At 34.9% G+C, this 25509-nt stretch overlaps 1 protein-coding gene and 1 long non-coding RNA gene across 11 annotated transcripts; one reads left to right on the top strand and one right to left on the bottom strand.

Annotated features, from left to right (window-relative positions):
• The first annotated feature begins 27 nt into the window (after positions 1 to 27).
• On the top strand, positions 28 to 975 carry LOC129809643 (uncharacterized). The gene is made up of 2 exons (XR_008752658.1): positions 28 to 194; positions 257 to 975. It is a non-coding gene; the product is annotated as an uncharacterized LOC129809643 (long non-coding RNA).
• On the bottom strand, positions 614 to 20821 carry LOC129809638 (DNA-binding protein Ewg). 10 transcript variants are annotated; one of them, XM_055859609.1, is made up of 8 exons: positions 20626 to 20821; positions 18751 to 19123; positions 18603 to 18689; positions 17654 to 18160; positions 17377 to 17520; positions 16973 to 17098; positions 9116 to 9382; positions 614 to 4814 (listed from the first exon to the last, which is right to left on the bottom strand). In XM_055859609.1, the coding sequence occupies exons 2-8, from the start codon at positions 19042 to 19044 to the stop codon at positions 4611 to 4613; spliced, it is 1629 nt and encodes a 542-aa protein (XP_055715584.1). In that variant the 5' UTR covers positions 19045 to 19123; positions 20626 to 20821; the 3' UTR covers positions 614 to 4610. The 10 variants fall into 10 exon arrangements, with proteins under 10 accessions (XP_055715584.1, XP_055715585.1, XP_055715577.1 ...); XM_055859610.1 differs by having other exon boundaries at positions 17654 to 18139; positions 20626 to 20820; XM_055859602.1 differs by lacking the exon at positions 614 to 4814 and having other exon boundaries at positions 6390 to 9382; positions 20619 to 20819.
• Positions 20822 to 25509: the final 4688 nt, after the last annotated feature.

Below are 25509 nucleotides of genomic sequence, written 5' to 3'. Positions count from 1 at the left end.
GTAAAATTTTCGGAGTAGAGGTTTGTGTGCTTGCCGCGGGTGGCGCTGGGATCGAGGTTTTCGGAAATCTCAGTGTCAGCGTAGTCGTGACGTGGAGTGAATTGTGGCCAAAGAAATCCTCATTTTCTCTCCAGCCATCAAAGCAATTTCACATCTCTGTGCATAAATCTCTCCAGCAGACATCCACAATATCTGTGAGTAGCAAAAATTATCTAGTTATCCCTGTGAAGTGGGCTAAAAGTGGCACTTTTTGAAGGAAGTGCAATCATGGATCAAATCGCCAAGTTCTGTGAACCGGGAAGGCTATTCGCCAAGGATTCCATCAGGCTGATCAAGAGGTGCACAAAGCCAGACCGGCGAGAGTTCCAGAAGATTGCCATTGCCACAGCCATTGGCTTCTGCATAATGGGCTTCATTGGCTTCTTCGTCAAACTCATCCATATCCCCATCAATAACATCATCGTGGGATCGTAAGTTCTGGCCCCACTTTGTCCCTTCCGGAAGCACCTTGTGGCCTCAGCAGGTACTACTCCCTGATGCCCTGAAGCCCTCACAAGAGCCCCAAATCATTTTTCTATTTATCTCTCCTCAAAAAATAAAAATAAAAGACAGATTTTTATTGAAGAAAAATTCTGTAATTGTTGAGACTTCTACACTGAAAAGCATAATTTTTTTCCATTGTTCCTTGTCCTAAAAAAACCCCCCAAAAATCTCAAGGGAAGTTCTCTATGGGTTTTACATTTTACAAGTAAAAGTCAAAAATGCAGATATTTTCCCCTTGTTACAACTAGAGATGGTAAAATTTCAGAAATTTCACAGCAGTCGCAATCTACTTTAGGCGGAAATTCATGAAATTTCTTAAAATTTACCAACTCTAGTTACAACTGTTTTTTTTTTGTAAATCTGAAGGAAAATTCTCTTTACACTTACATGTAGTTTAAATTACACGGTAATAAAATGGGGGAATAAAATACACCTAATGTCTTCTATGTATTTTTTACAGTAATTTTTTTTTTGAGTTTTTTCTACTTGGTATTATGTCTACTTCTGTCAAAAACTCTTCAATTGTCTCAATTTTCCAGCAATACTTTTTCTCAAAATTGAATTTACTTAATTTTACTTTAATTACAATGGGTTTTTTCTTTATTTTTTTTTTTAAATAAATATTTTCTTTAAAACACTCATTTGTCATAGGTTTTTACTCACAATCTTTTTTTAAATTCTTTTTATCTTTAAATTCTTTTAATTACAAGTTCAAGAAGTTGACTAGAAAAAATTTCTGGTTTTTTTTGGGAATGTTTTTTTTATAAGCCTTAGGTCGTGTCTTTTTCTAAGAGTTTCAAGGCAAAAGTTAGGTTAAGTTTGGCCAATTTTTTATGGGAGAAAAGTCTTGTACAATTACTGGACTTCAGCTTTTTAACTGAGATTCTTTATGGCTTTCTCGGATCTAAAGGCCTGTATTTGGACCAATTTTCGTCAAAAAATTGCATGTTTGACGGAATTTTGACGTTTCTACCTATAGTCCCTGTAGCCAAAATTTCACAGTAACATAAAATTCCCTGGAATTTATCTTCTATTTTTCCGCGAGAGTTTCCGTGGAAATAAACGCTAATATTCCGCTTAGAATTCTGCGGAGTTATCAGCTTCCTTTCGCGTGGATTTCCTGGAAAAAAATCCGAGGAATTTTCTTGCAACATATCTGAGAGCATTCTCTGGAAATTGATTCAAAATTTCCTTTGAATATTCCGAGTATATTTTCTGATATCTTTCCGACCAAGACTCCATGGAAGTAAGCGCGAAAATTCTGAAATTATTTTTCGCCCTAACGCTTTGCGAGCTAGACATACTCAAATGAACGATATGGTAGCAATATTTTCAATTGAAAAGTAGAACAATTGAGTGTTCGTCTGATAGATGAACAATTTTCGGGAGCAATTTCCGTCAAAAAATTGCATGTTTGACAGAATTTTGACGTTTCTGCCCCTGTAGCCGATCGGCCGCAAAATTTCACAGTAACAGAAAATCCCCAGGAATTTATCTTCTATTTTTCCGCGAGAGTTTCCGTGGAAATAAACGCTAATATTCCGCTTAGAATTCTGCGGAGTTATCAGCTTCCTTTCGCGTGGATTTCCTGAAAAAAAAAGTCCGAGGAATTTTCTTGCAACATATCTGAGAGCATTCTCTGGAAATTGATTCAAAATTTCCTTTGAATATTCCGAGTATATTTTCTGATATCTTTCCGACCAAGACTCCATGGAAGTAAGCGCGAAAATTCTGAAATTATTTTTCGCCCTAACGCTATATTTCTTGCGAGTTAGATATACTCAAATGAACGATATGGTAGCAATATTTTCAATTCAAAAGTAAAACAATTGAGTGTTCGTCTGATAGATGAACAATTTTCGGGAGCAATTTCCGTCAAAAAATTGCATGTTTGACAGAATTTTGACGTTTCTGCCCCTGTAGCCGATCGGCCGCAAAATTTCACAGTAACAGAAAATCCCCTGGAATTTATCTTCTATTTTTCCGCGAGAGTTTCCGTGGAAATAAACGCTAATATTCCGCTTGGAATTCTGCGGAGTTATCAGCTTCCTTTCGCGTGGATTTCCTGGAAAAAAAGTCCGAGGAATTTTCTTGCAACATATCTGAGAGCATTCTCTGGAAATTGATTCAAAATTTCCTTTGAATATTCCGAGTATATTTTCTGATATCTTTCCGACCAAGACTCCATGGAAGTAAGCGCGAAAATTCTGAAATTATTTTTCGCCCTAACGCTATATTTCTTGCGAGTTAGATATACTCAAATGAACGATATGGTAGCAATATTTTCAATTCAAAAGTAAAACAATTGAGTGTTCGTCTGATAGATGAACAATTTTCGGGAGCAATTTCCGTCAAAAAATTGCATGTTTGACAGAATTTTGACGTTTCTGCCCCTGTAGCCGATCGGCCGCAAAATTTCACAGTAACAGAAAATCCCCTGGAATTTATCTTCTATTTTTCCGCGAGAGTTTCCGTGGAAATAAACGCTAATATTCCGCTTGGAATTCTGCGGAGTTATCAGCTTCCTTTCGCGTGGATTTCCTGGAAAAAAAGTCCGAGGAATTTTCTTGCAACATATCTGAGAGCATTCTCTGGAAATTTATTCAAAATTTCCTTTGAATATTCCGAGTATATTTTCTGATATCTTTCCGACCAAGACTCCATGGAAGTAAGCGCAAAAATTCTGCAATTATTTTTCGCCCTAACGCTATATTTCTTGCGAGTTAGATATACTCAAATGAACGATATGGTAGCAATATTTTCAATTCAAAAGTAAAACAATTGAGTGTTCGTCTGATAGATGAACACTATCCAAGTTCTAAGCTGCCAATTGGTACTGATTGTCCATATTTGTGGATGTTTTTTTCTAGAAATTCTCTATGAAAGTTCCACGAAATTTTTAATCAATTTTTGGAATTATTTTGAAGAAAAATATATTTAAAAAATCCACTGGAAAAGTCGTGGAATTCCGTAATATTAAACCACGGAAGCCTCTAAGGCCGTTGCATGGAAATTTCCACGGAGAATTTCGTGGAAATAAAGAGGATTTTTCGAAATTTTGAAAGGGCTGCCTGCCGATTATACGCTAATAATCCATAGGAAAAGCCGTGGAAATGTTCGTCAGAGACGATCCTATACAGAGTTCCGCAAATGTCCATGGAACGCTAGGAAGAAATTTAGCGTGAAATTCCATCTCGGAAACTTACGCGGATTTTGAGCGGTAAAATCCAGAGAATTCCACGCGGATTTTTAGCGGTAAAATCAGCAGACATGGCAGAAAAGTCTGCTGGAAATCCAGTGGAATCAATGCGGCTGTTGGCTATAGGGAAGGGAAGGCCCTCCTCCTGGCGATTACCAAAACTGGATAACGTGGAAGTCCGTTTGAGAAAGATAACCTATTACTTTAAAATTTGTTCAATCTTAACCTCACTTTTGACCTTTCCCTCTTTTTGAAGACTTGTCAGAAAGATTTTAGATAAATATTTTCCTTTGACAATTGCACTAAAAATTAAAATATCAATTTTCTTATAAACCTACGATACATTTCTGGATTGTTTATCGTATATTTCACTGCTTTATTCTTCATTAACGATTCTTTTACCTTTTCCTTTAATTTAAAAATTTCCGTATCAAGAATATTTTCAGAAATGTTGTGAAAGTGTCTGAAAAATTGCCGTTTTTTTTTTTAAATAAAGTAAAAATATAAATAAATAAATATTAAATACATAAACTAAAGATTGCTAATTTAGAAATATCACAAAAGAAATAAATTAAAAAATAACAATAAATAAATAAATCAAAATATTTGAATAAAACCGTTTTCAGACACTTTCCAGAACGATTTTCACAGAAAGTTGGGGAAAGAAAAGCAATAGTCTTTCAGGTACATCAAATTTAACACGTTTTGTAATCAAAAAATGCCTTGACGGTCTTTTTTCTTCTGAGAAATTGTTAAAATTGATTGGCCAGAAAAATAGGGGAACAGAAAAGAGGGATAAAGTTGGGAAACTGCGGCATTATATCCTTGATCTACTTACACACAAAATCCTCTCTCAAAAAAAATTAATCTACTTGATGGTGAAGAGTTTCTCCTCCGAGTCATCACCTTTCACTTCTGTTATTGCGGCCATGGCCTTTGTCAGGACCGTGGCGTCCTTGAGACTCAGCACTTGGAGCACTTGGGGTTCTGTACCCGGAGCTCCCTGGATCTGCAGCATCTGATGCATTCCTGGACTCACGGTGATGGTTTCCATGCCTTCGCCATTTTCAACCTATTGAGTGAAAAATTGAGGTTATGATTGTTTTTCTACTTTGCCTTCTAGGTTATGACGTAAGTAAAATTTTTTGAGGTTATATCCGTCGGGATGGGAATACGTACGGTTTGAGAGACTTTACCTACGAAAATAAAACTGGCATGCTTCTGGCTAAAAAAAAATCAATAGAAATGTGATTGGAAGTGAGAGATTTTAAATACATTGTGTTATACAAATCTTCCGGATCCAACAAAAATATGAATGGTTCAAAGTTATCTGGAAAACTTTATCAGATTAGGAAGCTAGGGTAAATTAAGCTAATTCAAAACCTGCTCCAAATGGAAATTTTTCGCTACTCCAAATGGAAACGTTACTGTTTTCATGATAAATACAGTACTAAATTACTATATTTATATATTTTCTATACCACAATTTCATTATTTAGTTAATTTTGCTCCAAATAAGGCGAAAATCCATTCATATTCACAAATTTTTATTTGTTAATTTCTCGGAAAAATTTAAAGTGTACCTTTTCACCATAGAATTTTTCATAGATCGACCATGTTTTCCAATGAAATACACAATGAGGTGACTGTTGTTTATTCGTTTTGTTGAACATTTATGTCATATTTCTTGCTAATTTTAGTTAAATGAAGTGCTAATCATTATTGGTAAGGGTACGTGAAGTTTTCAAATGAAAGAATTACCTATTTCGTGAACAAAAAGGGTTTTTCTGAAGTGTCTGCAAATGCTTCAATAGGAAACCACGGAAATATGATTTTTTGGAGAGATTTTCTCATTGTTTTAGAAGGGAAAGGAGAAAAGACCAGGAATAAGAACAAATCCTGCATTCAAAAGCAACTCAACAAGGTTTTGGAAGCCTTTCGTCGCACTTTCACTTACACTGTTTGTCTCCAATTAGAAAATTTCCCTTGTCTCCATTTGGATTAATTTGTTTCCAATAGAAGCATTTTACACTCCTGTATTTTTCTTGTATTTAAGAAGTTTTCAAATTATATCTAAAATATGTCACTAAACAGTAACATTTTAAAGGAGTCAAGGAGCAAATTTATGTAATTCTCTTCAAAAAAAAAAAAATTGAACTTAATGTGTTGAATCTTCTGTCAAAGTTAAAGCCGTTAAAGCGTCTGGAAATGGTTTTGAATTAGGACATTTACCCTAGATATAACTCCGAACAATCGATCAATCCTTAATTACGAATTTATTCACTTGTTTCAATTTCTCGCAAAAATATTAGGCCACACCCCTTTAATTAATTATAGTCGAATAAAATGGGCAATTTTTGAGCTATCAAGATGTAAGATTCCTGGTAAATTTACCTTTTAATGAGTCTAGATTAGTCTAGTTAACTTTAAAAAAAATAGTCACTTTTCAATGCTTTTCAATCATGACGAATTATACCGAGTAGACGTAATAAAAAGTTACATTTTTCTACGGTTCAGTACGGCCCTGATATTATTTTCTTAACCTCAAAAGAATTGCTTTTAAAATCTCTCGCTTCACTCCGAAAATAAAATAAAATTGTAAATAACAGAAAACCTGCAAAAAAAAAGAAAAAAACAAAAAATAAAATAAAAGGACACAAGATGTTTTATTCTAAATGTAACATCGATGCATTTTACACATAAAAAATAAATTTTCTCACTTTCTCTTACGAAAATGAGGCTGAAGTTTTTGTTTTAAAGCAAAATAAAATTATGCTAAAATTATAAAATAAAAAAAAGAGACTTGATAGGCAAATTTATGGCTTGTGGCATTAAAAATCTTCAGTCCAGCTATTTATATTTTTTCACTAAGTTAACATAAAAACAAAGAAGACAAAAGTAACAAACAGCAATAGGAATATGTATTATTTAAATAATAAATTAGAGATCACTGTCGTTTGATTGTTTTTTTTTTCTTCAAGAAAATAAAAATAATGTGATTGTGTTTTTTTTTTTCAATTTAAAATGCCACAAAAATTAGTCAGATTTTTCTTTTTTTTTTCTAAAACTAATTGTGATCAAAAATTCTTTTCGTTTTTTTTTTTCTTTTAAGTATAAGGGGAACTTTTCGATTTTTTACTGACACTATTTTGTTTTTTTTTTTTTATAATAAATAGTTTTGTCGTTGAAATATTGACTAAAAACTTGTTTTTTTTTCTCACGCTCAAATTTTACTAAAATTTCCTGCAGTTCTCTTAAGGTGTCTACACATTGAGCACAATTTTCGTCAAAAATTGCTTTTTTGAAGGAAATTGGCAGCAGTGCTGTAGGCAGAAACGTCAAAATTCTGTCAAAAATACAATTTTTGACAAAAATTGCTCCCAATGTGTAGAGGCCTTTAAAATAAAAAAATCGAAATCTTACAGGATTTATCGCCGTTCTTCTTATTCTTCACTCTTCTTTCATGCACAAAACTATCTTTTGAAAAATAAAGCAATTTAAATAATAAAATTACAAAATAATAACTAATTGCAAATTATAATAAAAAAAATTATTATAGAGGTTCTTCTGAAATCACAAAGATTTTGGCTTTCGAGTGATACACAAAATATGCATGTTTTCTCTCTCTCTCATCCACTAAATTAAATAAATTTATTAACTAAATTTTTTTTTCAAAAACATCACCACAAAAAATACAAAACTTATTTACAAATTTTCCGAACTTTTTTTTGAAAAATGTTTTATTTTTTTGGTAAATTTCAGATTTTCTTTTAAAAAATTTGTGGTGACAAAATAATTTATAAATAAAAATTGCGCAATAAATAAAATATTCATTTATCATTATGAATTTGATGTTCGTGCTAAAATTAAAAGGTAAAACTTGTACTTTCTATTGTTTCTCGCTTCTATTTGGTACAAAACAAAAAATAAAAATAATAAATTTTCTGACTCTAGAAGCTTTTTTTTAAAAAATATTTTCTATTGTTCTTTTCAAGAAATTGCACTGATTTTGTTTTTGCTCCGAAAAGAAAGCCCTGTTTAATTATTAAGGTGTTCTTTTTTTGTCATAAATAAAAAATTCTTTAAATGTTTTTCATCTTCCTCGTCAAGATTTTTTTTTGGCTTCATTGCCTAACACATAAAATACCAACTAATTTAGGGGTAAAAAAAATACTCGATAGCATTACAATAAATTACTGGTAAAATATATATTTTTTTTAATTTTCTTTAAAATTCTTTTGAAAATTCAAAATTTTCAATTCTTTATAAAATTTTTATTAAAGATTTTTCAAGCCAAACACACACAAAATACAGTGATCAGAAAGAAAAATCAATAAAATTTTAAAAATAAAATCGTTCTTTTAGGTACACTGAGAAAAATGATTTGTGATTTCAACAAAGTCGTTTGTAGTTTCTAAAAGTTTACCAAGAGGCGTCTACAGAATATTTAACTATTTTGAAACTGTCAAATTTTACTGAATTTAAGGACTTTTCAATTGAGGATTTAAATGAATTCGATATTCGGGTGACAGCTGTCAAACACGTAGAAATCAAAAAATAATCTCAAGTGAGTAGTTATCTGTCATTTTTGGTCCCAATCAGTCGAATATTGGAGAGTCCATTGCAATATTTATCCAAATTTGATGGAAAATTGTCAAATCCCTAAATTGGAATCCTAATTTTGACACTGCACAGAGATAATCTAACTCACTCTGTTTTCAAAATAACCTCAATCTTAGAGAAATTTGTGAAATTGACAAATTGCTACCACTCCTCCGCAAATTCAACAATGTTCCCCTTGCCCTCTCCGCCATTTTCACAGTGTACCAAAGAACAAAAAAAAATCACGCAGATAAATTCGCCGTGTGCTCGCTTCTACCACAAAAAGACGCAACTGAAGGAAAACCAAAAGAACAAAGAAAAGTCTACAAAGAAAGGGATCGCGGTTGTACAAAAAAAGGGGGTTCATCAGGGCTCAAAGTCAACTTTGACAGGTTGCGGAGGAGCGGAATGGGGCGCCGCTGGGCTGCCGGAGGAAGCAGAGGTGGCGGGTGGGGCTGGAGCAGTGCGCATCTGTATTATGAGATTGCCTTCGGCATCAATGATGGCCTGCGTGTGACTAGAATCAGCGTGTTCGATGGCACTGGTCGCCCTCCGCGCCTCCAGAGACTCCTCCTTTACACCAAATGGATTCCCATTGGCGCCCCCTGTTTGCGATCCCTCCAAGTTGTTGTTGTTATTTGCGGAGGCCTCCGAAGAGGCCTCCTGCTTGATGTGGTAGATGAGATTGGAGGTCTGGCCCTTTAGCGTGGCCTGGATGACTTTGTTGGAGGCACTGAGGTGCCGGAGACTATGCAATTGGGATTGGGGTACCTGAATGGGCGTGAGGCAGACGGTGCCGTCGCCATTTTGATGTAGATGCTGGATGTTGGCCACCATCTGGTACATGGAGGACACGGGGACGGTGATCATTCCGCTAACGGACACTGGGTAGCCTTGTCCGTCTTCGCCTGTGATGATTAGCTGGTTCTCCTGACCCAAACCAGCTTCAGTCAAGTCCACTGTCATATTCTCTGTCTGGCCGTTGCCCTCGATGCCCTGTACCGTGTGAACGGTGGTGCCCTCACCTTGGGTTGTCAGCTGTCAAATTTAAATTGGTCACTTTGATAAAATTTTGCTATCCAGAAGTATACGCTTAATGATAAATCTAACTGTTAAGACCTGAGCATGGCTTTCGCTAACTTATCTCATCTTTAATCCGATCTTGTGCGGAAGATCTTTATATTTAAATAATAATTTCACAACTAAAGTATTTTTACTACTTTTCAATGTACACACAAGAAGTTCCATTAATTAACTGTCAACACTGAGAAAAATGGAATTTATTTAAATTGAATATTTTGCATTTAATGTTAAAAATTCTGGGTAAATATTCGAATCAATTGACTTTCCTTTCAATACAAACGAAATAATTTTGATTTTGAAAGTAATCACAATAATTTCAAATATTTTTGCATTCATACGGAGAATAAATAATTTTTCTTTTAGCGCGAATGTTTAAATATTTGAAATAAATACCTCAGCTTTTGAATCAAAGATAATATATGGTAAAAATAACAATTATACATTGAAAATGAAAAACTACACATTTATATTAAATGTGAAACGTTGTGTTGTCAAAAATAAAATTTTACTTTTGATTTAAAAGTACTGTTTTATGAAATCAAATGCAACAAGCATTTATTTAATGGGTAAAATTTAATATTGACATTTTTGTATACATCTTAATATTATCTGTATTTATTTCAAATGAAAAAGGCTTTTTAAACAATTGTTTCAAAATTTTATTTCAAATGATTTTTTTTTCTATCTAAACATTAAATGACCAAGTATTGAATTGAATTGTGAGAAACTTTTCGGTATAAAATATGCATTTCATTTAAATGTAAAAATGAAATAACTTTAAGTAAATATTTGATACGAATGGTTTTTGTCGTTAAATACAAATAACAGTGGTTTTTACATTTACTGCAGTCGTCATAATTTGAAAAATTATTCATTTAAATTAGGGTGAAAATAAAATTCCTTTCATCATAAATATCAATACGTTTTAAGTGAATGACTACTTATTCTAATCGAATACAATATGTGAAAATAATAACATTTTATTATTTAAACATAATCTTTAGCCAAATGAAACAAACACAACTCTATGGCATCGATCACGCTCAAATTTCAGTATGTTATAGCTGGGCCTTAGAGCTTCGACTAAAAAAAACCGCAAAACTTCCCGGGCTAGAAAGTGTCAAATTATTTTTCTTTAAATGGCTATAGATCCCATTCTAACTGTCATAATTTGATCAACGAGGGCGTTTTGGTAAACTTTCGTGAAATGCCTATCTCCTTTTAACATCATAAGTTCGTAAAACTACAGCTAGGGGTGCTATTATTAAAAAGAAAACTTTCCAATTTTCTAAGTTAATTAGCTCCGGCTCTATAGCACGGATCGGGCTGAAATTTTGGTAGAGGGAGCGGATTGAGCTAAAAATTCTTCATGAATCTCTCTTAAACATGCCTAAGAAAACTTATGTTATAAAGAATAATGTAAATACCAATTATTAAAATCATTCTTATTGATTAGGTTTTTTAAATTTTCATTTTAAAAAAATTGAATGAATTTCGCTGTAAATCATCCAAAAATTTAATATTTGGCTGGCGTACACGCACGAACGCAAATGCACGAGGGTCAGCAGGGTCAGTGTATTGTGTTCTTCAAATGACTTGATTTGCATAAAATAAATAATATTAGTTTCTATATGCATTGATTATAACAATTAATAATTTGAATGAAATTTATATTTATTTAGAATGAAAAACCAATCAAATCTAATACTATTTTTTGAATCAATAGCATAAGTATTTGAAAAAAAGGAAATTACATTCAGACCTATGACTGATTCTATCAGTACGGAAAACATCAAAACGAGTCAGTCTTGAAGAAACCGCTGAGTTGAAAAGTTGTCACAAAAATTATTTCCAATCTATTTGAAAATGAAAAAAAAACTAAAAAAATGTTAGAGTGAATAAGTAAACTTATAAAGTGGCAAAAATCATCAAGAGATCGACAAAGAAATTTGATAAAGTGTTGGAAATCGTTAGATTGGGTAAGTAAAAAAAATGTTTGCCAGAAAAGTATTAATCATATTCGGTAAATTAAATTAAATTTATTTCTTCCTTTAAGCTAAAATGGAATGTCAAACTTTTTAATATTTTATTTAAATTTAAAATTCGTCATAAGAATTTTTTATTATTTAATACTTTACTAACGATTTGTAATTTTCAATATTTTTCAAGTTCAATCGATCATCTTGATTGCAAGTCATTGTTGATTGGAAACGTCCGTGAGCAGAAGCTGGAAAATTATCACCATATCTGTTTATCGAACTATTTTTCTTCAAAAATTCCATCTAAGAGAGACCTAAATAGTATCAAGGTAAGAAAATTGATTTTTTTGTAATGCAATAAGAATTATATAATCTGTGAAAGTTAGCATTGGTCTTTACAGAGAAATATTGCACCTCGCATAATTTTTTTATTATAAAAATGTGAATTATATCAACTTATTTATGTTGAATATGTATTTTCAATTATCGCTTTGGAAAATATCATACTGGAAAAGTTTTTAATTTCATTTTATTTTTTTCTTTCTCTTATCAATCGTGGTAACCGTTGAATCCGTTCACTGGACAAAGGACAATCATTGTCTTTTCCATGGAATTGGAAAAGTGATTCGAAGATAGCAGCAGAACTCAGAACAAACAGTAAAGGCCGTAAATCTGCAAAACACAACTTAGAAAAGTGAGCGCTGTAATAAAAGTAGACGAGGAGCACTATCACTGATCAAGTAAGTTATATTGAATTATTAAAAGTTCTTAACCGCCATTGTGGTGAAAAATAAATACTGTAGTCCTACAATTATTATCTGGAATTATAATTATCACCAGATTAAAAGACGAAATTCTATTAAAGTTTTGAGAAATCAAGATTCTAAAATCAAAATTCATTTTTTTATGATTAACATAAAAGGACATCATATTATACGTATAAGTTTTTTCGAGACTTTATTGTTGGGTTCTTTTAAAGATTATGGGATAGGACTATAATTATTTCCACCACTCTATTTTCAATAGCTATTTCGGCTATTTCAATAGATACCATATAGATTCAGATTTTTAATTCCATTTAATTTTATTTTCTGTCTTTCAGATTTCATTATGTCATCGTTTATCTTTACGGGGCAAAAGACAATCAGTCTTTTGAAGTATCTTATTTCTTCTGAATCTGGTAAACACAATTGGGAGAAAGCAGAAGAGCATACATCCAGAAGCTGAGAAGAAGACTTCACGAAACTACTAGAAAGTCGTGCAACACCCCAAAGAAATTAATGTAATACAATTTTATTGTGAATACACATTATTTATGTCAAATAAATTTATTTTTGAAATCATAGTAAGAGTCTTTTAAATATACCCTGGTACTGTTATATCTACCCGAGGATATTATTTGATTTAATGTGGACGAATATCAAAACAAACATATTTGCTATTGAATCTATGGTAAAGAACATTTAAATATACCAAGGAAATTTTTAATTTTACCCATTGTGTATTTAAATTAATGGTAAATCGTGGTTAAAACAAATATTTCTACTATTGAAACTATGGTAGTGTTACCCAGAAATTTTTGATTCTACCCATGAAAGTGTTTAAAATCCACTTTAGAAATAAAGTGCAAATGTATTTGATTTAAAAGACATGTTTTCTTTTCAAATACAGTGCCATTCAAAATAAATACAAATATATTTGTTGTGGCTATGATTACTGCCTTTCAGATCAAATGTAAAAATATTTGAAGTAAAAGTCATCTGTATTCAAATCAAATAAAACATTAGAAACAAATGTATTTCACCATTGGCTGACGAAAAAAATATTTTTTTTTGATTTTACCCAGAAAAACATTAATACTACCCATAAAATTTTTCTCGGTGAATAGTTTGCTGAATATTAACAATTAAAGTTGTAATGTTTTTCTTAACTTTACCATAAGTCAGTATATCTATACAATACGACTGTGTAGGTAGATACACAGTAAACAAAATTTGGCTCCTTTACCATGATTTTCATTGTAAATTTTACATTAAACGTGTAATTCTGTGTACTGGTACACATTCATGTAATTTCTACACATTTTGTCTACCAGACAAAATGTATGAATCTGTTTTACCAGATTACTATGTAAGACTAACTCCCTATAGGTAATCCCTTACATTAATCCGCCCTTTTGAAAACTAATTAAATTGACATCATAGATGTCTCTCGGAGAGGCACCGAGTTCTCCTAAGAGCGTTCCTAGGGTTAGCCTCAGGGTTACCCCTTCGGGAGGGCTATCATAGAGAGCATTAGTATTGAGAGTTGGATTAGCATATTCATGTTGGATCGTCGTTAGGAGGATTCTGGAGAAATATCTGACGGCCAAGGCGCTCATCCACGCGATTGTCTTAAGTGTTGCGCCCATAGATTTCCTGACAGATCTAACAAAATCCATGAAAACTCCCTTGAAGACATGTGGCCATAGCGTACTTTCTCCGCAAATCGTTCATCGCTCTGATGATATATTGATAAGGGCTTTAAGCGTTATACGAAAATCGAAATGGAGTAAGTGATATCAGCATGTAATGAGGGATCAAGTTGGTTGATCCGCTGTTATCCATGGGAAATGGAAATCCATAGAGAAGCTAAGGAGCATTCTCAAGGATCCTCTACCAACGCTATGGAACCGGAACCTATATACGCGAACAAGATTAAAGCGCTTCCGGATAACTGGTTGCAATAAGTCTTCGTCTTCAGTAAAAATTGAAAGATACTAAAGTCCAACTTCGAATAATAAAGCAGGCATAAACCATTGCCCATAGTATACGGTTGAAAATTCATGAACATCAAGTCGGCATCAGGTTCTAGCTGATCGAATCTGGGGTGGAATGATAACTTTTCGATACTATCAAATCGATAGAATCGATAAATCTATATCTATTAGATTAAGTGAATGTCGGCTTTTTACGGATTGTTGGACCATTCATAGCGACATTTTTGAAAGAAAGAGACTATTGATAAACATCTATATTAGTTACAAGAAGTGCAGCTATCTTTTAAATTTTTCACAATTGACATTCCTTAGTATCGAAAATGAGTTTTCATGCCATCGCTTATTATCTTAAAGGTGTCTACACATTGGAGCTGATTTCATCAAGAATTATTTCAAGAATTTTTTAAAGAAAAATTCATATTTTTGAAGGAATTTTTGAAGAAAAATGCCTCCACATTGGGTTTTTTATCTTCCATCAAAAATTTTTTTGACAGATTGCCATCATTTCCAAGTCTCTACCTCTTCTGACTGTTTTTCACGAAAATTTGTTGTTTCACTACTGGAAAAAGTGAGAAAAGCGTTTAGTGAAGTTCCTTGAGATAGTATTTAGTGAATTTGTGAAGAAAATCTTCTAAATATTCAAGGGAATAGTGTTTTTCTTGAGATGTCGTTCCTGGTGGAATCCAACCCAGCCTTGAAGGAACATTTCCTGTGATTTTCCTCCAGAAATTGCCGGAAGTTAATCCATCTGTGTATTCTTGAGGTGTTCCACAGTACAGTGGCCTCGTACTCCATGGATTGCAAGATGGGAGAAAATTTACGGGACCTTTGGAATCTCTGCCTTGGTTACCAATCAAAACAAGAGCTAACCAGAGCCACCGAGGAGATCTCAATGCAAACGAGAGCTGTCCGGAGCTACCAGAAGCCATCACTTGAACCCCCAGAAGAACATCAGAATGATCTTTTATATCATTCACTTTCTCAACCACTAGGAACTCTGTGGGATTGCTTCCTTTCGAGAACATCAGAACTGGATAGCCACATGCCTTCAATTCCTCATGTCAATGGAACATGGAACCCAGTAAATAAATCAGTAGTGGAATTATTTTGCAACATCCATGGAATTTTCACAGGAATATTCTTCTATTATATTAATTTAAAAAAAAACTACATTTTTTACATAATAGAGATCCTTTATGTAATTTTTTTTTATTTATTAAGGGGTCCATCTGGAAGATGATTTCCCCGCCGTTATGTAATTTCTAATGATTATTTATTAAAAATTACTACTTTTAATAACATAATGCAATGTAAAGGACTTTTAATTTAGAAGATTACGTGGATTTTTAAATATTTAGGTTTGCTTATTTTTAGTAGTAGAAAATATATCTGATGTGGGGATGTTATAATATAATACAAGCGGTTTAAAATAAATGAACTAAAAAAAATCTAGTATGTTAAGAGCAGTTTCCAAAAAATTAAATAAAATTTATTTCAATTTTAATTTCGCATTAAAATTCAAATAAGAGACAGCCTTTGAAATTTATTGTCTTTTTTGATCAGTAAAAAGTTTCATTCAAGTTTTTAACGCTTGTGGAAAGGATTTTATCAATATCAGGAGGATTTTTTTATGAGATCTTAAGAGTATTTTCCAAAAATTACACTTTAAGACTCCCAAAAAATCTAGTTTTGAATCTAGTCCTTTACATTTCATTATGTTATTAAAAGTAGTAATTTTTAATAAATAATCATTAGAAATTACATAAAGGCGGGGCAAACATCTTCCAGATGGACCCCTTAATAAATAAAAAAATACATAAAGGATCTCTATTATGTAAAAAATGTAGTTTTTTTTAAATTAATGTAATGGAAGAATATTCCTGTGAAAATTCCATGGATGTTCCAAAATAATTCCACTACTGATTTATTTACTGGGTTCCATGTTCCATTGACATGAGGAATTGGCTATCCAGTTCTGATGTTCTCGAAAGGAAGCAATCCCACAGAGTTCCTAGTGGTTGAGAAAGTGAATGATATAAAAGATCATTCTGATGTTCTTCTGGGGGTTCAAGTGATGGCTTCTGGTAGCTCCGGACAGCTCTCGTTTGCATTGAGATCTCCTCGGTGGCTCTGGTTAGCTCTTGTTTTGATTGGTAACCAAGGCAGAGATTCCAAAGTGCCCGTAAATTTTCTCCTTTCCATCCATCTTGCAATCCATGGAGTACGAGGCCACTGTACTGTGGAACATCTCAAGAATACACAGATGGATTAACTTCCGGCAATTTCTGGAGGAAAATCACAGGAAATGTTCCTTCAAGGCTGGGTTGGATTCCACCAGGAACGACATCTCAAGAAAAACACTATTCCCTTGAATATTTAGAAGATTTTCTTCACAAATTCACTAAATACTATCTCAAGGAACTTCACTAAACGCTTTTCTCACTTTTTCCAGTAGTGAAACAACAAATTTTCGTGAAAAACAGTCAGAAGAGGTAGAGACTTGGAAATGATGGCAATCTGTCAAAAAAATTTTTGATGGAAAATAAAAAACCCAATGTGGAGGCATTTTTCTTCAAAAATTCCTTCAAAAATATGAATTTTTCTTTAAAAATTCTTGAAATAATTCTTGATGAAATCAGCTCCAATGTGTAGACACCTTTAAGCACAAAAACAACTCGCTTACGTCCTAACGCCTTATCACTGATTTTACTTATTCCCCTAAAATTTCATTGAGTTAAACTGATCAAAATAGTGAAAATTGTGTTATAAATGCGATCTGACATTTAAATAACAAAATGGCTGACTTACCGCAACTCCTTGAACTTGTGCAGTAGTTCCGTCTGGAAGTGTGATTATTGAATTGTTAGGATCCACGTGGATTATTGACAGGGATCCATCCGCATTTGTGATGGTCTGTAGCATATTCTGTGTGTACTGTTCGAACAAATGAAGAAAAATACCAATTAACCTCCATTTTAACTTTCGTTCAGTCATCCGCCATCATTGAAAGACGCTTCCAATTGTGACTTTCAATGGTGACTTTCAAAGCAGAAAAAATCAAAAAACCAAAAACTCGGAAAGATTCAAAACGGTCAAAACCAAAAAAAACATCGGATAGAAAATGGGCTTCAGGGAAAAATTATAAAGAGGAAGAAAAACGAAAAAAGAGGATAATGCACAACATCGATATAGTAAGTGTGATTAGTACGAACATCCACATCTGTTAGTGCCAACGGGTCTAGGCAAACCTGTGCGTTTGCTATTGTCTGTGTCGGCGACTGAATCTGAATCTTAGTAGTTTGCTGATTGCTTGCCGACGTCACAGTTCCCCCATTGTGAAATTTCAACACCCCCACCTGCGAAAATGCCAAAGCGCCCCGACCATTTTGTTAGGTTAAGATCAGACATAGAGTGAGAGATAGAGAAGACACAATCCCGCCTGTTAGATTTAGCTTGGACACAAAAAGAAGCCCAAGCACCCCAACTTACATTGGATGATGTCGTTGTTGTGGCATTGGACGTGGCCAAAATATTGGCTTTCTCATCTTCCTCCGAGAACGCCGGCAGTAGGTCCTCCCTCCCATGGTATTTGTAGCAATTGATAACGATCTTGCGTAGTGCATGGGTCCAGCTGATCTTCTGTTTTTCCTCTTCTGTGCGAGCGTCCATTCGTACATTGGCCCAGGGCAGCTCCAGAGGCCACCACTGAGGTCGCGTAGACTCTCTGCCCCAGCCAGGCTTCCCTCGGCCCGTTGAATACTTGAGCATGAGCGGAATGAAGGCCCTCAGCTGAGCCTGTGTCATTTTTTCCACTGGCGTCGGGATGCCGTCGATGATGAGCGGAGGGAGCTCAAAGAGAGATGGATCTTCTTGAGGTGGGGGAGGTGCTTGCTGAGCCAGTGCTGTCTCTAGCTCCTCCATTACAATACTTTTGAGGTTTTTCACTACATCCTCAAGCGGCTTAGCGCCGAAAACCTTCAAGGCGAGGGGGAGGTGCTAATCAATTGATTGGGTATCTCGAAATTTGGGGTTATGTTTGATAAAATTTTATCCTACGATTTTGAAAAGTTAGGTTAAGGATCTAACCTTAAACCCAAGCCAGAGTATATAAAATGTTAAGTTTCTTTTATTCTTCAATTTCATATTTGATTCAATGTTCTTGTGCTAAAAATGTGACTTTATGCTAAATATAACCTCAAAAGCTATTGGAACAAAATTCAAAGAAGTGTCAAATAAAATGATTTAGAAATGGAGTTAATACAGTGCCCGCTTTGTAATTCGGATGATTGGGAGACAATATGACAGATGTCCGCTTCGTGAACATTTTCAGAAAACTTCATCCTAGTTTAAAGGTTAAACTTATTACGACTACTGGGATATGAATTTTTTGTCCGAATTATTATGAGGTTAATTATCTGAAAAACTGAGAGTTACTCACTTTGTAGCTGGTATTTGGTTTTCCAGGTGTCGCCACCAGGACAATGGCTTGTTGACCTACCCTCGTGGCGAACTCAAAAATAGTTTGCTGGAAAAATTGGAAAAACTTATTAGAAAACCCTCAACAAAATGCTTTTAAAGTAGCTTACTCTCAGTTTGCGCAGGAGACGATTCTGCTGTCGCTTTCGGATAGAGGGATTCGTCTCGAAAGAGTGTGGCCGCTTCTTTTTCTTTGCGGAAGCAATGGCTGCCGCTGCGGCTACTCCAACTGGTCCAGCAGCTGCCAGTTGGGCTGTAACATCGTCCCCCATGGCGATATTCATGAGATCTTTGCCATCGTCGTAGGCGCTCTCGGGACTACTGGGGCTCCCGTCATCATCATCCGAGGCGCCCGTGATGGCCGCATCCTCGATCATTTCGATCGCTTCCTCAGATGTGTCCATGTCCTCCGTGATGAAAGAGTCAATGTTTGCTTTGTGGATTACTCAAAAAGTCCTCTCACTCGATCGCGAGCTTCTGTTTCTGCATAGAAAAAGCAGAAGAAAAACGTTGATTGAATTCCGAAAATAGAGGAGTGAAGTTAGCTGCGGTGCAAAACTTAATGTTGGCTGCCCTGATTTGTGTCATTTTTCAGCTCTTTCGCCATTGCAAAAACATTGCGAAATTGTGGACGCACGTGTGAAAATTCTTGTTTTATCGGAAAGAAATTAACTGTAAGATCAAGTGAAGTGATCAGTGAAGACATTAAGCTATCTGCAAGTGCAGAAGTTGCAAATTAAGTGAAGAAAATCAATACAATTTTGGTCCTTTGAGCCGAATATTAAAAATATTATGCTGCTGTTAGACAGGAGGTTTAGATAATCTAGATATTAAGCTTTAGGATTAGGATATTATCTAAAATACCAAATTATTAATGCAAGGTTAAGTCACATTGCCAACTGCTCGATTTCGTTAAGTTTTTTTTAGTGTAAAAAAAATGAAGAGACAATATTTTTATACACGAAAAACATATTATTTTACACCACACAACAGTAAACAAAGTAGCATTACAGATGGCAGTGCTCACACAATGACACATAATACCATCTCACTCTATTATAAGAGTGACAGTGAAAGGAAATGTTCAAAACACTGAGTGTTTGCCACGAAAATAGCTCTAAAATCCACTATAATCAGCTGAAATATTCTCATAGTTATTAGTTCGCGGGATTTTCATTAGTATTCGAGGGATTTCCTACAAAAATTGCTCAATGTTTTGATAGGGGGCTTATCTGATTAGGATTGTAGTCTGTCTCTGTCTTTCTTTCCAATAAGAGAGCGTGCTATGACAAAAAAAATCAATAAAAAATTCACCCCCTATTGTCAGAATATGGAAATTTTATATCGATTTTGATCGAGGGTGAAAAAACTACGCACTTTAATTGATGAAGTTTTTCACTAAAGATAATTGAGGTACTCAAGGGGAAACATTATTGAATGAATTGCATGAAAATATTGCAAAAAATGGAGAAGAATATTAGAATTTTGATGAGTTATTTTAGAGTTTGACTTTTCCCCCAATTTTTTGGCTACTTTTGTCCATATGGAGCCCCAGGGAAAATTCTAATTGGTATAGGAAAATCCGTGAATTAAGGGTCAAAGTACCGCGGAAAACATACGGTTGGAGATTATGTAAACAAAACATAGGAGTCCGTGAGGATTTTCTCAGCTTGTCTATTTGGGAAAATGCTGAGTGTGGGATTTTTCCTCAAAAACGGCGACCCGACGTCCGCCATGGCGGAGGTGAGAAAAGTCTGGCGTCGCATTTTTCCACCCTTTGTTGGAAAAATTTTGGGAAAATGCATGGGAAATAGCGATTGTTTTGGCGGTTTTCATCATCGCGCCACAATATTGTCAACAAATTAGATGTTTTATTGCGGCGCATCACAAAATTTCGCGTTTGCCCTTTCGGATTTTCCGATTTTTCCATTGCGCGAGCACAAGCCCAGTGTAAAATGCTATGAATACGTCTGCGTACATCGCACCTGCGTGCTATTTACAATGCTAACGCAATTTCACACCAAACACAACATTGTACACCACTTTTTCACGCTTTTTGCCCGCAATTTTGGCCACAATTTCCCAAAAATTCACACTTTTTTTGACTAGGATCGATAATATTATAACTATATATATAGTTAATGGCAACACTATATTCACCACGTAGTGTTGCCATGTTCATCATACTTGGCTTGCCATATTTGATTAAAAATTGACAATACTGGAGCTTTTCTGGAAAAGCTCTCACCACTCTTTGGGAGCTTTAGGCCGTTACATTAATATTTCAAACGTCTCTCACACTTTCACATGTATTCTGTGGATGATTAAAAAAAATGCAGGAAAATCAATTGTTTCTGGCCGAATTTGCTGGTAAATCGATGAATTGATGCCTTGGGTAGCCGTTGAAATTTGTAGTTCACAGTCTAAGCCCTTCGGTGGGCAGCTAACAAGCTTTCAATCATAGCTAGACACCCAACGAATGACCGAAACGTGACACTCTCTCCTGGCCAGAAGTCACAGAGACATCCACATTACCCAATTTACAAAGAAGAGAACTCACATTCTAGCTGATATGAAACTAACTGGATAAATCACAAGACATGGTCCTTTTATAGAGAAACAGAAGAGCGATAAGAAATGTACAGAACTGAGAGGAAGTAACCACGATAAAACATACCCAATAAGATTATGGAGCTGCCTTACATGTTGACCACATTCATAATTCTCCATAACGATGAATAATTTATTTTCAATTTTTTTTTCGAGGAAAAATCCTACAAAAAAATCCGTTTTTCCTCAGATTTTTCAAAAGCTTTTCAGAGAAGTCGCCTGTGATTATGCAATACACGGCACACGGGTATTCCACCCCCTAAACACAAGTTAAATGGATAAAATTGAGGCGCACTTTTCCGCACAAATTCACCCACTTTGGCCACTTTTCCGCACAATTCCTAACCTGTATTGGGGCTGAGAACCGCCACAGTGGCCCAGATTGCTGGGAAAAACCCAAAAGAGGGATGAGGAAAAAGAGCGGTGTCCGCCAAGTTGGTGTTTTAGAAGAGTGACACGCACCCGTGGGGAAAATGTGTGGCTCCAATAATCGAGACGATTCGATGGGAAAGGCCAATTTGCCCCAAATGACTCAGATTTTCCTCCCGTGTTTACCAAAAAGTTCTTCTTTGGCAATGAAATGAACTTGCCCAAAAGGAAAATCCATCCATGGGGTGTGAGTCAAATCACCCTCTTGCTATCTCTCTCTAAATTGCCAAAGTACTTCATTGGAGTGAGTGAGATCAGGGTAATGGATTGGATAACCACCCTCTTAGCTCAGGCCTTGGGTTCAGAGGTGTTCTTCCATTGGGGTTTTTCGTAAAACCTTCGCGTTTCATGTTGAATGAATATTGTGGGCAATATCTGGCACGTAAAGACCAAAATACATTTTAAAATCTTTTCCATTTGATATCACCCCCCCTTCACCTGGAAGTTGCATCGAAAATATTGGTTATGCTTCTTTTCAAAATTTTCCGTTAATTTTCAAGTACCCATAAGATACCAGTATTTGCTCAGAGATGGCGCTTTAACAGGGTTGTAATTAGGGGTACAACATTTTTTATCAATTAATTTTTGGAAATATTATTTTTCTTTTACAAAAATAATATTTCCAAAAATAAAAAAATAACTATATATAAATGGCGGAAACACTCCATCATAGATTAGTATATTTCAAAGCGTCATACAATGGATATGTATATATTATAAGTTTTTGGTTCTTTTCACAATCGATATTTTCATTATCACACAGAATAAGGATACATAATAAATACTGCTCGGCTTAAGTATTCTGAGGGGAGAATAACTAGCTCTATCTCATGATTGTTTCATAACACAAATTAGCATTAACTACAAGATTGGAATATTAATAGGGTTTAATTTTTTTGTGTTATATCATATCAACAATCTGCACAAAATATCAATCAGTCATCATTTATCTTGTCTCGTTTATTCGAGACACCATTTACGTTAATATTAACATAATCAAAAAAAATAATAATAAAATCTTAGTATTTGAGGAGGAAATGTAAGTAGGTATAAAAAAAGGAACTACAGTAGACTCTCTCAAATTCGGGCATATAGGACCGAAATGTCAGCCGAATTAGACAGAAATTCCGGCGACAAACTTTTTGAAATGCAATGATTTTTTATTCATGTGCATGTAAATATTGAGTTTACACACTCATATATAACGTAAATTGCATGAAAATCCATCAATAATGCAAAATCACATCAAAACTAAGACAAACCATGCCAAATTTGAGCATATTTGATTCATTTGATAATCATAATCAAACTTGAAAAATGACAACAAACTTTTTTCAAATGTAACCGCTGCCCGAATTAAAAAGTAGCCCGACCTTAAAAGAGCCGAATTTGCGAGAGTCTACTGTAATGAAAAAAAAATACTGATCTTACTTGCCAACTTCTGCTTTCCCTGGATACCTTTGGTCTTCTCAATACTCTTATCCAAGTCCTGAACGTTCATCAGAAAGAGCCAGGCCTTCTTTGTATGCACACCTATCTTCGAGCCAGGCAACTCGGTCGTCTGCATATCCTGAATACTTTGCGACTTAACCTGATTGGCCAGAAATTTTCAGATTCTCCAACAATCATCCGTTAAAGTACTTCCTCAAGATTGTAGACGCCAATTCGTCAACTTTCGCTCGGTACAACAACTATTCCTCATCAGGAAGAGCATCTCACAGATTATATCAGCTGCGATTGTTTTAGATTCTCAATGGCACTTTTCCACATTGACAGCTCTAGAAAAGCCCATCCATCCCGGTCCTAACTATTTACCCCATCCCGATCTTACTATCAACCTCCAACCTGATGTGCTGCATCCTATATGCCCAGGCACGTCAGCCGTCATCGAGAATTGTGCAAGTGCCCTATATCAAACCGGCTCCCTTGCAGATAGGCTAGATACATCCTTCTTCTTGCTGAAGAAGCTTCAGAGATCTTCTGCAGTCTTCGCACCAGCGGGTGTAGTAATCACGGTAGCACTGACAGTCTCCATGAAGAATTCCACACTGTTTCTGAATTATTCGCAAGACTTTGAAAAAGAAAGTCTTTAGGGCTTCAGCAATTACTACATCACGTTAGGAGCACTTTCACTACTTTTCCTCAATATTTTCTGTGGTCGGTTTTTTCCCAAAAAAAAAATTCTCAGTATCAAGTATCACTAGGATATCTTGCGCCGTAAGTTGTAGTGTAAAATTCGTTCTCACCACATGCTACCATTTAATCCAAAGAAAAGCTCTTAATCGTGACATGCGGGGAGTGAAAACATCACAATCAAGTATTTCCGCCTATGCGTTTTCCTCAAAAAACTGACACTAATCATTTTCATCATCACACACATCTTTCCTACTTAAAATCCTTTGAAGTGAGTGAGCCTGTGATACTTCTGGCGCTCAGATATTTTAGAGTTGAAAAATCGCAGCTCTTCCCGCACCCTTTTCTCTGCGAATAACTTTGCAGCAGGATCAAGAAATGTGAGAAAGTGTGTGTCCTGTTCCATGAAATGTGTCAGATTTTGTTCAGTGGGATAGTTTTTGAATCTGGTTGTTATGTAGGTGACACAAGCTTCCTCCTTGTATGTCTTCAGGAAATGGGCTTGGCCAATTTGCTTCACTCTTTGGCAAAAATATTTGTTTCCCAAAGCACATACATCTTCGAGGAACTTTGTGACGAATGAAGGATTCGCTTCATGATAACTGACACAAATTTCACAATCCAATCTTACTTTGGATGCCAACATATCTGCAGTGAGATTAACTGCGAACATCTCTTCGTCAAAGACGTCTTCATCGGATGGTTCAACAATGGGTTCTAGATCGACATCGTTTGGCTCAGAATGACCATTCTGCTCAACCTATTCCGCGTTAAAACAAAACTTTTAATTAATTTGATTACGGATATTTCAGTACAAAACAGGCTATAGGACCAAATTGCTTCAGGTTGTATTAAATGTAAATAATATATAAAAGATTGATATGGCATGTGATATGAAAGCAACTTAAAAGAAATGGTTTCAACATCATTTTAACGGAAACGGTTTGATTGGAGGAATGCTTTATTGTTCCAAAATAATACCTCTATATACAGATAAGTGTACTAACCTAGTAAAACTTGTGATATGAGAAAAATTTAAAGAATGCATTATGAGGAAAGAAAGAAAAGAAAATCAAACGGCTGAGGCCACGCACTTTACAGAAGTAAAATGTCAATTTTCAGTACACCGCGAGGGGCTGATGAATTATATTCTCTTTGTTCACTAGTATTTATTCATCTATGAACATGGGTAGTATACAATAAGAGCTTATAATTAATAAAATCAGCGATAAAGACTTAATTAGACATACATACAACATATTGCCTTCCTGATTAGGTAGAAAAAACAAAACAAATATTTCATAGAAAGTTGAATCATTAAAACAAGTGCATACCTTCATCACGGCCTTAACATGCAGAGTTGGGATAACTCCTGACTGTGCTTTACAGTTGGTGTTATCCAGCAGATTTCCCATCTGCACACATGTCAAAAGCCGCTTCAGGATGGCGCGAAATTGGTAGATCGTGGGGTTCGTGTTGCAGCCAAGCTTAGTTCGTATTTCTCCAAAGAAGAATTCAAGGTGGTCCTGGAGTAGCGGGTATGTGAGAAACCCTCCCTGGGTAAATTCCCTCATTTTTATGCTGATAGCCGGGAGATTTCTCAAGCAAGCCCTCAATCCGATAAACCCAGTCTTTATTTGAGAATCCGAGATTGGCTGCAACTTCTGTGTTTCTCGTGCTTTATCGTGGATCCGGAC

Source organism: Phlebotomus papatasi, chromosome 1 (genome assembly GCF_024763615.1).
Source record: "Phlebotomus papatasi isolate M1 chromosome 1, Ppap_2.1, whole genome shotgun sequence".
Classification (NCBI taxonomy): domain Eukaryota; kingdom Metazoa; phylum Arthropoda; class Insecta; order Diptera; family Psychodidae; genus Phlebotomus; species Phlebotomus papatasi.
Note: the sequence above shows the minus strand (reverse complement) of the source record. Positions and strands in the feature narration are given on the sequence as shown.